The following is a 15,573-nucleotide window of genomic DNA, read 5'->3' on the forward strand; positions in this document are numbered from 1 at the left end:
AATCTCACGAAATTAACCCACCATTTTCTAGTGGCTATATTTTGAAAACGGAGCCCTTTATCAAAAAAACTGTAAATTACTTTTCGATTGCAAATTCAATTTTGCATTAAAAAATAATGTCAAACTTGTTTTTGCATGCAACTTCGATTTTTTCCAAAAATCACTATTTTTGACCATGTTTTTGGCTCAAAAGTTGTGGATTTTTGTCTCCTAAAACATATCAAAAAATCTCGAAAATAATAAAATACGTATTTTGGGAAATTGAGTTTTAGTGAAAAAAAAGTTGATTAAAAATCTGCAATTTTTTTTACCGTGTGCCTATTTTTTTCTCAAAAGTCTTCAACAATACCTACAACTTTGCCGAAGACACCAAATTGATCGGAAAATTCACTCAAAAGTTACAGCTGTTTGAATATTTACATACCATTTTTGTATGGACAGCAGCCAAAATTGTATGGAGACTTGTATGGGTGAACCAATGACGCAAAATAGCTTATTTGGTCATAGGGAAGGCCCCCACAAAGTTTGAGTCAAATAAAAAAATACAAAAAATAAAAATGGTCGAAATCGGCCGATTTCGTAGAGAGTTGCTCTGAAATGCTTTTTTATGCAATCATATTTACAAACAGGAAGCATTTGTAATTGATTTGTAAGGAAAGCATCAACCACTGTGGTGACTTAAAAGAATATTTTTAAATATTAGATTGTTTTTACAAACCTCTCGTTGGCTCAGACTTTGCTTGATTTGCTCCATCAAATTCTAACTTCACTGATGACAAATCATCCGAATAACTCCCAAAATAGCTTTTGATTGCATCGTTTCAACAACGATTGCCATTCTTGCTAATCGTTGCCCCAATTATGTTGATCTTTGATGATTGCACTCGTTCGAAGCGTTCCAGGAAAGTTTCCCATTCCTGACGATTCCAGAATGCAGTTATTTCTGCATTCCCCAAACATAATCAGAAATTGTGCGCAAATGGCAAGAAAGTTGCCATTGGTTTACAATAGCGTTGCCTCTTCAGAGCATTAGAGCACTGCCCCGAGATGGCGAAGACCAGATAGTTCCCAGCGCAGAAGAAGAATGGCTTCGTTCCGACCGTTGATGAAGAGCATTTCAAAATAAATGAATTATTCAAATTGGCGATGCCGAGTCCTTCTACCTACCACAATGCACACTTTTCCGGAGCTGAGAAGGACTAATGAATGCACTTCCCCCCGAAGAGGTCCATTTGCTAGATTTGATGCACTTTCTTTCGTTTGCTCGGACTCCCATTTTCCTTGAAACAAGAGCGAATGGTGAAAGAATAAAACCGAAAATGAATCTTTTTCGACACACAAAAAAAAGCAAGAACGATGATGACGACCAGCTATGTTTCCGGTATTCTTCCGCTTTCCACCTCAAGCCCCCTCCGTAAAAACCTCCCGAACTCAACACTTTCAGGGATCACTTGGCGAGAGGTCACCCCTTAGTTGCAGCAGGGTCTGCGTCTTCCCGAGGACAAACCCGCTGTGCAGAGAGGAAGTATTTTAATTAAAATGAACAACTCTACCGGCGTCCTGGGCTGTGTGGGAGTGTAAGTCGTTTGCTTGGGTTGAAGGTTGTGGGTGGCAAAGAACACAAACGGAAAGCTTTTAAATCGTCTTAAAGTTAAATGGGATCGGTTTGGTTTTTTTTTGCGAGACGAAGTTGTAACTCAAGACGACACGCGGTTGGTTCTGTCCTGTGTAAGTGCAAGTAGTTGCCCGGGATTAGTTTGAGCATCTAAAAGAACATGACCAGACGGGATTTGGAGATGGAATTGGTGTAGTTAGAGTGGACAACTCTAGTTTGAGTAGTAGGTTGGCTTTTTTAGTTGTACTCTTCGAGAACCTTGCAGAATTGGAATAGAAGGAGGATTAGTTTTCAAAAGATTGGAAGAGCTTTTTGCAAGCAAATCCGTTATCGATTGGTTTTCGATCTCAATTTCAACAAATTTGACTTATTTTAAAATTAATTGAATAGAAACTCAATTTACTCCTCAGTACAAACTTTCTTGGTGATTGACCCTGATTTATGAAAAGAAAAAAAGCGCTTTTTGGATGCTGATTGTCTTATATTTATTCTAGTAGAGTTAAGTTCTTTCTCGAAAAGAAAAAACTACTGTTTACAGCTCACTGTTCTATCCTTTGCCTCAACGAAACCAATACTAATCAATATCGTTAGTCAGGAAACTTGAAAAAAAGCTTGCTCCTATTACAACAATCCATTGTTCGGTGACAAACTTTGGAGAAAAAAATTAAGGAACCCAATTTAGGTCCTTTTACTTACAACTTGGGTAATTACTTCTTCCCGGAGACTTGCAGCTCTTCCAGACGACATCCCAACTGGAAAACTCACCCGCACCAATACAAATGCATTGTTTTTGTACCCTCAAAGACGAAAACGAATTTTCTCTTATTTCCTCCTACACAGAAATTTGAAGAACAACTACTCACGGCATCCATTTCCTGAATAGTGTTTCCCACCCCAAAAGATTTCCCAGACTTGCCAGTAGACTCGGAGCAGCATCCAGCAAGAAGTACAGTTGCTATCTGGCAGCACAATCAAAACATTGTTGTATAGCTTGGTGTGTAATCAAGGAATGGCAAGAAATAAGCTTACAAACCCAACAGTGCACTTGTAATCCGCAACCGTTGCGTTGGAGTTGTAAGGACGAAGAAGCTGGGTAAAAATCTTGAAGGGGTTTACTTTGGTAGTTTGCACAGTGTGGTGGACAGATTGAGTTCAGCTAAACCAGTTTCAAATATTTATCTACAACAAAATAAAACAAAGGCCGAGGGCAGCCTTGCTTACTCTACGTCAGAAGAAGAAGAAAAAAAACGAAATACAAACCCACAGTTTGGCTTGTTACTTTAGTTGCTTGTTCTTACTTTTTTATTTCAATTTCCTGGGAAGAACATTTTGTGCATTCCAAGCTCTGGCGTCACAGTGTTTTAAGTTGTCGAGACTGTAAAAATTGGGAGGTGAAACCATTAAAAAATGCCCTGACTTTTCTAAAGGTCATGTGGTTATGTAGATAGATTGCATGATGACCATTAGAACAACAAAAACTGAAATAATTTTAAAGATCAAACTACCTTTGCATAAACATAAACATAAGCATAAACATAAACATAAACATAAACATAAACATAAACATAAACATAAACATAAACATAAACATAAACATAAACATAAACATAAACATAAACATAAACATAAACATAAACATAAACATAAACATAAACATAAACATAAACATAAACATAAACATAAACATAAACATAAACATAAACATAAACATAAACATAAACATAAACATAAACATAAACATAAACATAAACATAAACATAAACATAAACATAAACATAAACATAAACATAAACATAAACATAAACATAAACATAAACATAAACATAAACATAAACATAAACATAAACATAAACATAAACATAAACATAAACATAAACATAAACATAAACATAAACATAAACATAAACATAAACATAAACATAAACATAAACATAAACATAAACATAAACATAAACATAAACATAAACATAAACATAAACATAAACATAAACATAAACATAAACATAAACATAAACATAAACATAAACATAAACATAAACATAAACATAAACATAAACATAAACATAAACATAAACATAAACATAAACATAAACATAAACATAAACATAAACATAAACATAAACATTGTCATAAACATAAACATAAACATAAACATAAACATAAACATAAACATAAACATAAACATAAACATAAACATAAACATAAACATAAACATAAACATAAACATAAACATAAACATAAACATAAACATAAACATAAACATAAACATAAACATAAACATAAACATAAACATAAACATAAACATAAACATAAACATTGTCATAAACATAAACATAAACATAAACATAAACATAAACATAAACATAAACATAAACATAAACATAAACATAAACATAAACATAAACATAAACATAAACATAAACATAAACATAAACATAAACATAAACATAAACATAAACATAAACATAAACATAAACATAAACATAAACATAAACATAAACATAAACATAAACATAAACATAAACATAAACATAAACATAAACATAAACATAAACATAAACATAAACATAAACATAAACATAAACATAAACATAAACATAAACATAAACATAAACATAAACATAAACATAAACATAAACATAAACATAAACATAAACATAAACATAAACATAAACATAAACCAAAACATAAACCAAAACCAAAACTAAAACCAAAACCAAAACCAAAACCAAAACCAAAACCAAAACCAAAACCAAAACCAAAACCAAAACCAAAACCAAAACCAAAACCAAAACCAAAACCAAAACCAAAACCAAAACAAAAACCAAAACCAAAACCAAAACCAAAACCAAAACCAAAACCAAAACCAAAACCAAAACCAAAACCAAAACCAAAACCAAAACCAAAACCAAAACCAAAACCAAAACCAAAACCAAAACCAAAACCAAAACCAAAACCAAAACCAAAACCAAAACCAAAACCAAAACCAAAACCAAAACCGAACCCAAAACATCATTTTTTTTTTCAGACATAAGGGCGCTTCCAGTCAAATTTTCATTTTGAGAATTTCAATACAATTTTTTTAGTCATAGGGGCGCCTCCAGTCAAATTTTCTTATTGAGAATTTCAATACATTTTTTTAAGTCATAGGGGCTTTTCCAGTCAGATTTTCATATTGAGAATTTCAATACAATTTTTGAAGTCATAGGGGCGCCTCCAGTCAAATTTTCATATTGAGAATTTCAATACAATTTTTTAAGTCGTAGGGGCGCCTCCAGTCAAATTTTCATATTGAGTATTTTAATACAAATTTTTAAGTCATAGGGGCGCCTCCAGTCAAATTTTCATATTGAGAATTTCAATACAATTTTTTAAGTCGTAGGGGCGCCTCCAGTCAAATTTTCATATTGAGAATTCCAATACAATTTTTTAAGTCGTAGGGGCGCCTCCAGTCAAATTTTCATATTGAGAATTCCAATACAATTTTTTAAGTCGTAGGGGCGCCTCCAGTCAAATTTTCATATTGAGAATTTCAAAACAATTTTTTAAGTCATAGGGGCACCTCCAGTCAAATTTTCATATTGAGAATTTAAATACAATTTTTTAAGTCATAGGGGCGCCTCCAGTCAAATTTTCATATTGAGAATTTAAATACAATTTTTTAAGTCATAGGGGCGCCTCCAGTCAAATTTTCATATTGAGAATTTCAATACATTTTTTTAAGTCGTAGGGGCGCCTCCAGTCAAATTTTCATATTGAGAATTTCAATACAATTCTTTTTAATCCTAGGGGCGCATTCAGACAAACCTAATTTAAAAAGTATCGCTCCTCGACTTGGCGACGTTGCGACTAACTGCGACAGCACTACACTGGAACACTGAAATGTTTGGTTGACTTTCCAGAAAGAGTGCATATGACTTGAAAAAAAGAAAAGGGCGCTTCAAAATTGAGCCAAAAAGTTGGTGAAACTTGGTGCAAGCCTTTTTATGGTCAAAAATATCGTTTAACTTGAATATTTTTACTAAAAAAAAATAAATAAATTTAAGCAAACAGCTTAGTAGATGTCATCTACTCAGATCTACCCATAAGCACACCCCTGCCAAAACCAAAACCAAAAAAGAAAAAAACATGTTGAATGCTTAAAATGGATATCTGATAATAGGTCATGACGGAAAGATTTTTTTTTAATTTAGATTAAGTATTTTGATTTTCTATAGGGGTCACTTCGCTTTCGCCAAAATGCCAAAATCTCTGCAACAAATGGTCCAATTTTTACAGTTAAAATAAAAAGTGGGGTTTTCTAAAACATAGTTGAAAATTATTTTTAAAATTTGGTATAAAATCTCCATTCAAAAGCTTCTAAAATCTCCAAGCCAATGAAAACTGATAAATGAATCCATTCCGGCGAACATTTTGAACGCACCCTGATTGAAGATTCATTCTCTTCTCTTCCCATCTAGCCACGGTGACGACCAGCCGGACAGCAACTCCGTCTGGCTAAGTATCGTCCTCGGCGGGCTGAGCATGCTGGCCAAGGAGACGGGCATCACGGTGTTCCTGCTGAACGTGGCCTACGACGTGTACCGAAACTGGGCCTCGCTCAAGAAGACCATCCTGGACGTAAGGTGGAGCGAAGAGACGCACCAGTTTGGCCGCCGGGTGTCCCGGGTGCTGCTCTCGATGGGCGTCCTGCTGGCCGTCCGGCTCGCACTGCTGCAGGGCTCGTTGCCGCGGTTCTCCCAGCAGGACAACCCGACGGCGTTCCACCCGAGCCTGTACGTCAGGTAGGTCGTCTGTGTCCTTTTTGGCTTTGATCCGACAGTCGGGAATGCTGGGCCAGTTCGAAGGAAAGGGTTGGGTTAAATTGGTTTTGAAGGCAGTAGTTCTCAACCCAGATTTTGTGAAATTCTGATGATTTAAAATTAGTTTTCGATAAGTTGAAATTTACTTCAAAATTTGTTTAAAAGATTTAGTTGTATTCCAAAAAAATCAAAAAGGTTGAGATCTACTGACCTTCTCTCCAGGAAGCCTATCGTTCATCCAATAACTAAAGTCAAATTTGCTTTTCTACTCTCCCCCACTCCCCAACATCGTTTAGATTGCTGACGTTCTGCTACCTGGCGGCGTTCAATTGGTGGCTGCTGCTGTGTCCGGCCACGCTCAGCCACGACTGGCAGATGGGATCGATCCCATTAGTCACATCAATAAGCGATCCCCGGAATTTGCTCACGTTTATTGCGTTTTTTGCCGCGCTGCTGTTCGTGTACCGGGGCCTGCTGGACTGCGAGGTAATTGAAATATCAATTATTAACTGGCAACACTGCCTGGTTTCTGGTAGGATGCCGACGATGCTGCTAGTTGGAAGCTTTTTGGGGGTGGTTTTCCCGGGAAAAACCTCAACGATTGGTGGTCATTGAGATAGCCCCTCTCGCTATCCCTCACTCCCACTGGAATCGAATCAATCAACGGGGTTTTCCGTTTGATGTGGGGCTTTTTGCACTGTATTTTGTATGAAGTGATGTTCTTTTTTTTTTTGCTGCGCAAATGCTTGGTAGCTTCATCAAACGGTATTGATTGTTGGTTTTCATCGATGGTAAAATATAGTGGCAGCCAAAATGGCAATCACTTCTTTGTAGCAGTGCAATTGATCGAAATGGCGAGTTATTCAACTGAAGTTTAATTTTCCAGTGAATTGGGCAGATTTGCAAAGTGAATAAGCATCCACATTTGAACAGTATTCAATTTTTTTTATTAAAAAAAAAAAGTGTTGCAATTCAGAGTATCCTGCAACATTTTTGTATGTTTTCTGGTGGACAATCAATTTTTTTTATAGTTTAATAAAGAACGTATTATTCAGCACATCTTCTCAACAATTTCAATCAACAACTTGATCAAATTAGATTTTTTTCAACTCGCTTTTAAACATATTTCTGATTGTTTTCATAAGTATAACTGAATCTTATAAAGCTTAAGAATTGATTTTTTTTTTGCTTTATAAAAGACCAATGATTCTTTAAGAAATCGATCTTTTTATTTTTATTTTAATTTTTGTGTTTTTAATTCGGCTGAAACTTTTCTGGTGCATTCAGTATGCCCAAAGAAGCATTTTGCATCATTAGTTTGTCCACAAGGGTCCTGATTTTCGGTTCAATGAACAGAATCCACTCACTCATCGCCTATCCAATCGTCGCCTATTCCAACCCGCTAGCATTCATGAGCGAATGAGTCTCGCAAGCAGCCAGCGAGTGGCCCGAACTGTTCACTCAGCGAACAAATACATCGTGAAAATTTTTGTCTACTCCGTCGCTCGACGACACTCACACACTACCATGCTCAGCGAAGAGCCATTCTCACAAAATGCCAGCGCGGCAGTCTTTTTGTCTTCACGCCCTCAGTTTGCCATCAATTCGTTTTTTTCTTGGTGGAAGTTTCTTTGAATGGTGTATGTATATAATGTTATGAAATCAAAATAAATGCACAATTTAATAGATAACATTAATTTTAGGCAACCCAAATCAATAAGTATAACGCAGCGCATCAGAGAAAAAATGTTTTCAGTTTAGAGTGATCGGTGAGGTTCGGCCTGCCTGAGCCGATCAGAGAGAGAAGGAGAGTAGAAGAGAGAGTGTTCGGGAGCGAATGGTGTGAAAGTGACAAACAGTGGGAATTCATCAGAGTAGTATCGCATCGCCTGCTATTTGTGCTCGTGAATGGAGTGGTTGATTTTGAGCAATCAGCACCATTGTTTGTCCATATTATTTTCATACAAATTTGGCAGCTGTCCATACAAAAATGGTTTATGAAAATTCTACAATCTGTATCTTTTGAAAGAATTTTTTGATCGATTTGGTGTCTTCGACAAAGTTGTAGGTATAATATAAGGAACACACTGAAAACGGTAAAAAAAAATGATTTTAAATTTAACTCTTTGTCACTAAAACTTGATTTGCAAAAAACACTATTTTTATTTTTTTTCTACTTTTTTGTTGTGTTTTAGGGGACATCAAATGCCAACTTTTCGGAAACATCCAGAACGGGCTAAAAATCTTTAACCGAGTTTGCAATCATTGTACTCATTTTTAAAAATTAGTGCACATTTTTTCCCACCCTGGAAAAAATATTTTTGGAGAGCTTAGAAAATTCTCTATAATTTGCTTTTCTGAACTTTGTTAACACTACCCTTCGTTGCTGAGATATTGCCATGCAAAGATTTAAAAACAGGAAAATTCATGTTTTCTAAGTCACACCCAAAAAAACCACAATTTTCTACTGTCGATATCTCAGCAACTTATGGTCCGATTTTCAATGTTAAAATATGAAACGTTCATGATCTTTTCGAAAAAAATATTTTCAACTCGATAGCTTTTTTAAAGGAAATTGTACGCTGAATTGAATGGTGTCATCAGATTTTGGAATTTTAAGACTACAGATCAGGAAAAATATTTCTTTAATTTCATTTAAATTTTAAATTTTTGGCTGTTGCATCAAAGTAGGGCAAATATTAAAATTAAGTGGAAATTTGAATATTTTTTAATAATTTTTGTTGAAAAATCTATCTATTGAACGCTTAAATGTTATTGAAAATTGTAATTTCATCTAAATTTTCATCAAACAATTCTGAAAATGAGTTGCAAAACGTTCAAACTTGTTTAACGAAAAAAAAAACTTTAATTATAGTAAAAACATACTTCTCAACATTTGATTGAGGCAGACCAAAATTTATTCAAATGTTATTGAAATAAGAGGAATAATTGTTGAAAAAATGTTTAAAGTCGGTTCAAAAAACAGCGAACAAAAACATACTTTTTCAAAAAACTGCAAAATTTTATTGGAACTAGACAGAATAAAATTTAAAAGGGTCTTAGGGGACCCCAAAACGAACAGAATAAGGCGGATCCGGCTAAAATCGGTTCAGCCAGTTCAGAGATAATTGTGTGGAAAAAATCATGTCTACACACATCCCCACAGACATTTGTTCAGAATTTGATCCTGAGTCGATAGGTATACGTGAAGGTATATCTAGGAGGTGTACTCAAGAAGTTCATTTTTCGAGTGATTTTATAGCCTTGCCTCAGTGAGGTGAGGGAGGCAAAAATCATTCAAAACTAGTTTTTTTTATGCAACAAAAACTTTCAATAAAATTTGTACCAGCGTAAGCCATTGCCAATTAAATTTTAATGTTGGTTATAAAAATCGAAGGGCAAAAAACAAAAAATAACCTAATAAGTTTTCAATTTTAACTACAAGCAAATGCTTGATTGAAGAAGTTTAAAAATATTTTTTTTGTAAAATCTCAATGTTCAGTAGCTACACAACATTTTGGTTTTCCTAAGAAAAAATCCTTTTTTACCTCGGATTTTTCTTTTAAACTAGTTATTGCTGTAAACGTAACCAGCTGTACCCCGTTTAATTAAAAATAGCTTCATGTTTTTCAAAAAAGCCGTAAACCGTGTATTAACATAAAATATTGCATTTTTCATTACTGTGATTAGGTTTGTTATTTTTTAAGATTATAAGAATTGCAGTATTCTTTAAGACTATTTAAAACGAATGGAGTTTATCTCTTTTCAAATCAATCATGGGATTTGAAATTAAGCTTTCCCTCCTTGTCACAATCCACCACAAAGTGTTCAAAACTATGCGTCACACCATCATTACCAGACCTTAAAGTCAGACAGAACCTTCTCAAACGAGCTTCTCTTCCGACCCTGGTAAGAACTTCCCAAGACCCAGAAGAAAAAGCAGCCAGAATGGTAGCAAAGAAAATGATGATGGCCAGGATTAGCCGTCTAAGTGGCTCCCATCAGGAATTGGATATCTGTTTCCGAGCTCCCCCAGGCCTGCCCGTCCCGTTAAGGGGAAGGACAAATTTGTTCGAAGTCCTCCGTGTGTTCGTTAGTGATTCGGTTCAGCTCAGGGTGATGCGGATTATGCGGGCCTTTACTGCTTCACTCTCTCTTAGACGAGGACTTTGAGGGCTCAGGCAATGAGTGATTGGGAAATTGGGCCCCATTTGTGCTGTAATGAGCAAGATGAGCGGCCTGGATTTTTGCGGTTGATTTGACTAATGAAGTGATGAGGGCGACGACGATGACGATGCTGGTAGGAAACTAGGCCACTTGCTGGCTGGCACTGATTGCTGTGTGGGGAAGGCAATTTCCTGCGGTTTTTGTGATATAATTAAAGAGGAAGCTGTGATTTGGAAATTGCAAGAAAGATGAGATTTTGAACGGAAATTAGTCTGACAAATCAATTTGGTAATTTTTTTTATTTAATATGTTTTGGAATAGTTGGAGACGCTTCCCCTGTTTAGCCTTGTTACACAAAACAAATAAACAACGAATCCACCAAGTTACTGCTTAATTTATGGCCGGTTAACCACCATGAAATGTTCATCTGCACTCTTAATTAATTTCTGCTGCTTCTCCACCCTTCAAGACCATCGTTAACTTTCAGACCAAATCCGCAAACAATTTGATCAAACTTTTCGCCCATCGTTTCCCTCCATCATCATCGATAGACGATAGACAGAGCCCACGAACCAAACACCACTTCATGAAAGAAATCTTCATCACCATAAATCCGCACGTAGGCTCCCTAAATCAATATTGGTACACGTCTCTCCTCACCGTCCCTTAACCATTCCTCGGTGAAGATAAACATGCCTCGAATACCTTTCCGAACGGACCAGAAAGACCCGTAACTAACCCATCGATACCGACAATCAACTTTGGTTCGAGTACACCGCTTCCCTGAACCTTCTCCAGTCATAACATTCCCCTTGGCAAACGGTTCATCTCCGGTGGTGGATTCCTTTGAACGGCAGCGCCAAACCCGAGAATTCGAACGTAAAAGCGTCATTTATCTAATACAGTTATCAATTTACTCACTCTCGGACTCCGTCGAGAAGTCAATCGCTCTCTCCAAAGGGAGGATGCCTCGACATTCCCAGGGACTGAGCGGTTGCTCTACGTGAGAGGAGAGTCCGTCTCGAAGTAAATTGTCCCTGGTCGATTGGTTCTGGAACTGACGGGTTGTCGGTTGACCTTTTGATGAGTTTGTAATTGATTGACACAGTAAAGGTTGAAAAGACAAGAAGACAAGAAGACAAGAAGACAAGAAGACAAGAAGACAAGAAGACAAGAAGACAAGAAGACAAGAAGACAAGAAGACAAGAAGACAAGAAGACAAGAAGACAAGAAGACAAGAAGACAAGAAGACAAGAAGACAAGAAGACAAGAAGACAAGAAGACAAGAAGACAAGAAGACAAGAAGACAAGAAGACAAGAAGACAAGAAGACAAGAAGACAAGAAGACAAGAAGACAAGAAGACAAGAAGACAAGAAGCCAAGAAGACAAGAAGACAAGAAGACAAGAAGACAAGAAGACAAGAAGACAAGAAGACAAGAAGACAAGAAGACAAGAAGACAAGAAGACAAGAAGACAAGAAGACAAGAAGACAAGAAGACAAGAAGACAAGAAGACAAGAAGACAAGAAGACAAGAAGACAAGAAGACAAGAAGACAAGAAGACAAGAAGACAAGAAGACAAGAAGACAAGAAGACAAGAACACAAGAAGACAAGAAGACAAGAAGACAAGAAGACAAGAAGACAAAAACACAATTTTTATTTACTTCGTTAGCCTCATTTCAATCAAAATGTAATTTACTGATCGCGTGCTCGTCGCAATCCCCAGCCAGGTGATAAGTCAATAAAGCAAGAAGTAATTTGATAAAAATCTGATTTACAACCCCAACAGAAAAAGGCGCAAATCCTTTTGCTCATTAACAACCAATTCGTGGGTCGTTCTCCCCCTTTCACATGGCCCGGTGCCCTATTTGTCGAGCCACATAAACATGCATAAACAGGCAGTCAATCTAATTTAGCGCTGGCGCGCTAAACATTGGCCCATGCGATACGGATCAAAAAGCCCATGTTCCTCCCCCCAATCCGAATCCCAGGGACTGTAATTTGAAATTTCGAGCATCCTTTCTCATAAATTTCCCCCGGGACATCCGGAAGCTAATAAACCTTTCATAGCTTTCATCAGTCGCGCGAGCGTCCGGAAAAAATGGAAAGAGTTTCATTTCGAGGGAAAGTAAGCAATCGGAGATGGAAAAGTTCCAGGAATTTTCCTCCTTGGATCAGTTTCGAGTGGATCAGTTTTTCACAGCACTTTCATCGTAAAGAAAATGGACAGGCCTTCTAGAAGAAAAAAAACAACGAGGCTAACGAGAGGGGAGCGTCCGAGCAGCAATAAATTACGTCCGTTTTAATTAAAGATGATTTCATTTCCGGCTGATATTAACGGAACCTTCAAATGGTACGGAGAACCTGTCCCTCGATGGCTACTTTTGGGACCGAGTTGTGTGTTTGGGTGCATTAGCACGTCGTCGCTGTCGTGCTAACTTGTCGTACGTGCTTTTTGAACCAAATTGAGATAAGAACGCCATTTTGTGCAGCTCACAATACCTCACCTTTTGACCTTCACTGATCTCCAAAATTCGATTTCAATAAAAACTGAACAAACACCGTACATTTTTGTCAAAATGAAAGAAGTTTCAATCATGTCGTGCTATCTTGTCACTTCCTGAAAATTGATGTAAGTGCGACAACTGGCCAAAGGGATTTCAGGTCAAAACGGGTTGACGCACGTACAAGTTTGACTACCGTAACTACATTTGTAATTATAACTCGGGACTCCAGCAACCAACTTCAACCAAACTTCGGGTCAGAGAATGGTCAACCAAACAAAACGTGTTTGTTATCAAGGTCAAACATTAAAACGCATTTTTCTCGGAACGTCGAAAAGTGACGTACGACAAGTCTGCACGACAGCGTCGACGTGGATTTTGATGTTGCTCGTCAAATTGGCTTGGAGGAACCCGAAAAAGGACTCTGTCACGTATTTATCGTTTTGATGAATAGAAGGTTGTCTTTATGTCTTCTTTGTAACATCTTCAAATGATGAGTTTTTGTTTAATTTTCGGTTCTATGTTGACTGTTTTTAGTTTCATGGTTTTAATAATGAAATTTGAAATTAAATATGTCTTTATTGAACTTTCTTATAATAATTACATTTCATTTACATTATAAGTGGTATGGCTAAATGCTCTTCATCTTTGTTGTATTTTTCGTTTTATTTTTAACTGATCACATTCATTTATTAACTTCAAATTGTTTTACATTTTTGCATTTAATCGAATACATTTGAGTAAAAAAATTTAAAAAAATCACTTTAACAACTAATCCTAACTTAAAACTAAAAAAAGCGAATTCATTGAAATATTCAAAATCATTAGAACGAGTAAACTACAAACTGTATTTTAAGATAAATCCTCCAAGCGTTCTTACTTGTTCCGCACGTATTTTGCAACCACGCAGTGTTGTTGTCATCTCGATGAAAATGTTCAGAAGTTCTTGTGGTGAAAATAGGTCACTGCTGAGCAGTTCTCTCAGATTTCGGTCATTTGATTTTTTTTTGTATTTTTTAATCCGACTGAAACTTTTTTGGTGCCTTCGGTATGCCCAAAGAAGCCATTTTGCATCATTAGTTTGTCCATATAATTTTCCATACAAATTTGGCAGCTGGCCATACAAAAATGATGTATGAAAATTCAAAAATCTGTATCTTTTGAAGGAATTTTTTCATCGATTTGGTGTCTTCGGCAAAGTTGTAGGTATGGATATGGACTACACTGAAAAAAAAATGATACACGGTAAAAAAATTTTTGGTGATTTTTTATTTAACTTTTTGTCACTAAAACTTGATTTGCAAAAAAACACTATTTTTAATTTTTTTTATTTTTTATTTGTTTTAGAGGACATCAAATGCCAACTTTTCAGAAATTTCCAAGTTGTGCAAAAAATCTTTGAGCGAGTTATGAATTTTTGAATCAATACTGATTTTTTCAAAAAATTATTAAATTTTGTGTTTTTTTCTTTTGAATATTTTTTTTAAGTTTCTTACAATAATTGTTTTCAATAGAGCACGATTCAAAACAAAATGTCTGATCGGATTCAAAAACGATCAGGGTCGAAATAATTAGAGTTGTATATTTTGGCCATTCGGGTGACCTAAACCGTGTTAGGGTGATGAAAAAATCGTCGATTTTTACAAAAAAAAACCCTTTTTTCAAAACAAAACATGACTCCACGCCATTTGAACCGATTTTAGCTTTCCTGGACGCAAAGGATGTTTTTTAGTGAGGCGTTTAAGGAAAATCTGAAGCTTTAAAAATCTAGCCTAACATATGGACAGGTCGTAAGAAGATTTAAAAATCTGCACACAGATTTTTGTTACAGTCATTTCAGTATCTTCAAACTACGGGAACTATCGATATAATTTTTATTCTTCCCCTAAGGCTTCAGCCAAAAAGTATGACACGCTAAAATCATTCAAAATTTACGCCCCTTCCCCCTAGAGCGTGCCATCCTTTATGGATGACGCCTAAGTTACTATTTTCATTTGCAACAAAATTTTTCAATTTTTGGAATCAAATTATTCCTGGATTGGGTCCGTAAATTCGACAATTTTAGAATAAGAAGACAACAACTTCCTTGGTTGCTGTGTACCCTGAATGATCTCGGAACCAAATTTTTGAAATTATTTCTATCCGGTTCCTCCGAAAACTTGACAAAACATGCAATAAAATTGTGGAGTTTCACTTACGGTTTTCCGTTCCGAGATGAATTTTTTAGAACATAAAATCTAAGTTTTTGACGCCACGCGCAGAAACGGGAAAATATGAAAAAGAGAAAAAAACATATTTTTTAAACTAAAACAGCGATAACCTGAAAATTGAAAAAATGAAAATTAAGTGATACTTATGCCATTTGGGTACCTTTTGACTTTTCAAAATAGTATGGAAAATGATTTGGAAGACGAAAAGTGTTGATTCTCTACTTTTTAAGGTGGATAAGGGAAAATCTCTCTTGTTATCCCAAAAAAAAGTTTC

At 35.8% G+C, this 15,573-nt stretch overlaps 1 protein-coding gene across 1 annotated transcript in view; it reads left to right on the forward strand.

The window, feature by feature from the left end:
- Positions 1-15,573, forward strand: part of LOC120414237 (protein O-mannosyl-transferase TMTC1-like) — a 178,843-nt gene that overhangs the window by 115,158 nt on the left and 48,112 nt on the right. The window contains exons 4-5 of the mRNA XM_039575348.2: positions 6,076-6,399; positions 6,714-6,903. Of these exons, the coding sequence (XP_039431282.2) occupies positions 6,076-6,399; positions 6,714-6,903 (514 nt within the window). The remainder of the gene's footprint in view (positions 1-6,075; positions 6,400-6,713; positions 6,904-15,573) is intronic.

Source organism: Culex pipiens, chromosome 2 (assembly GCF_016801865.2).
Source record: "Culex pipiens pallens isolate TS chromosome 2, TS_CPP_V2, whole genome shotgun sequence".
In the NCBI taxonomy this organism is placed as follows: domain Eukaryota; kingdom Metazoa; phylum Arthropoda; class Insecta; order Diptera; family Culicidae; genus Culex; species Culex pipiens.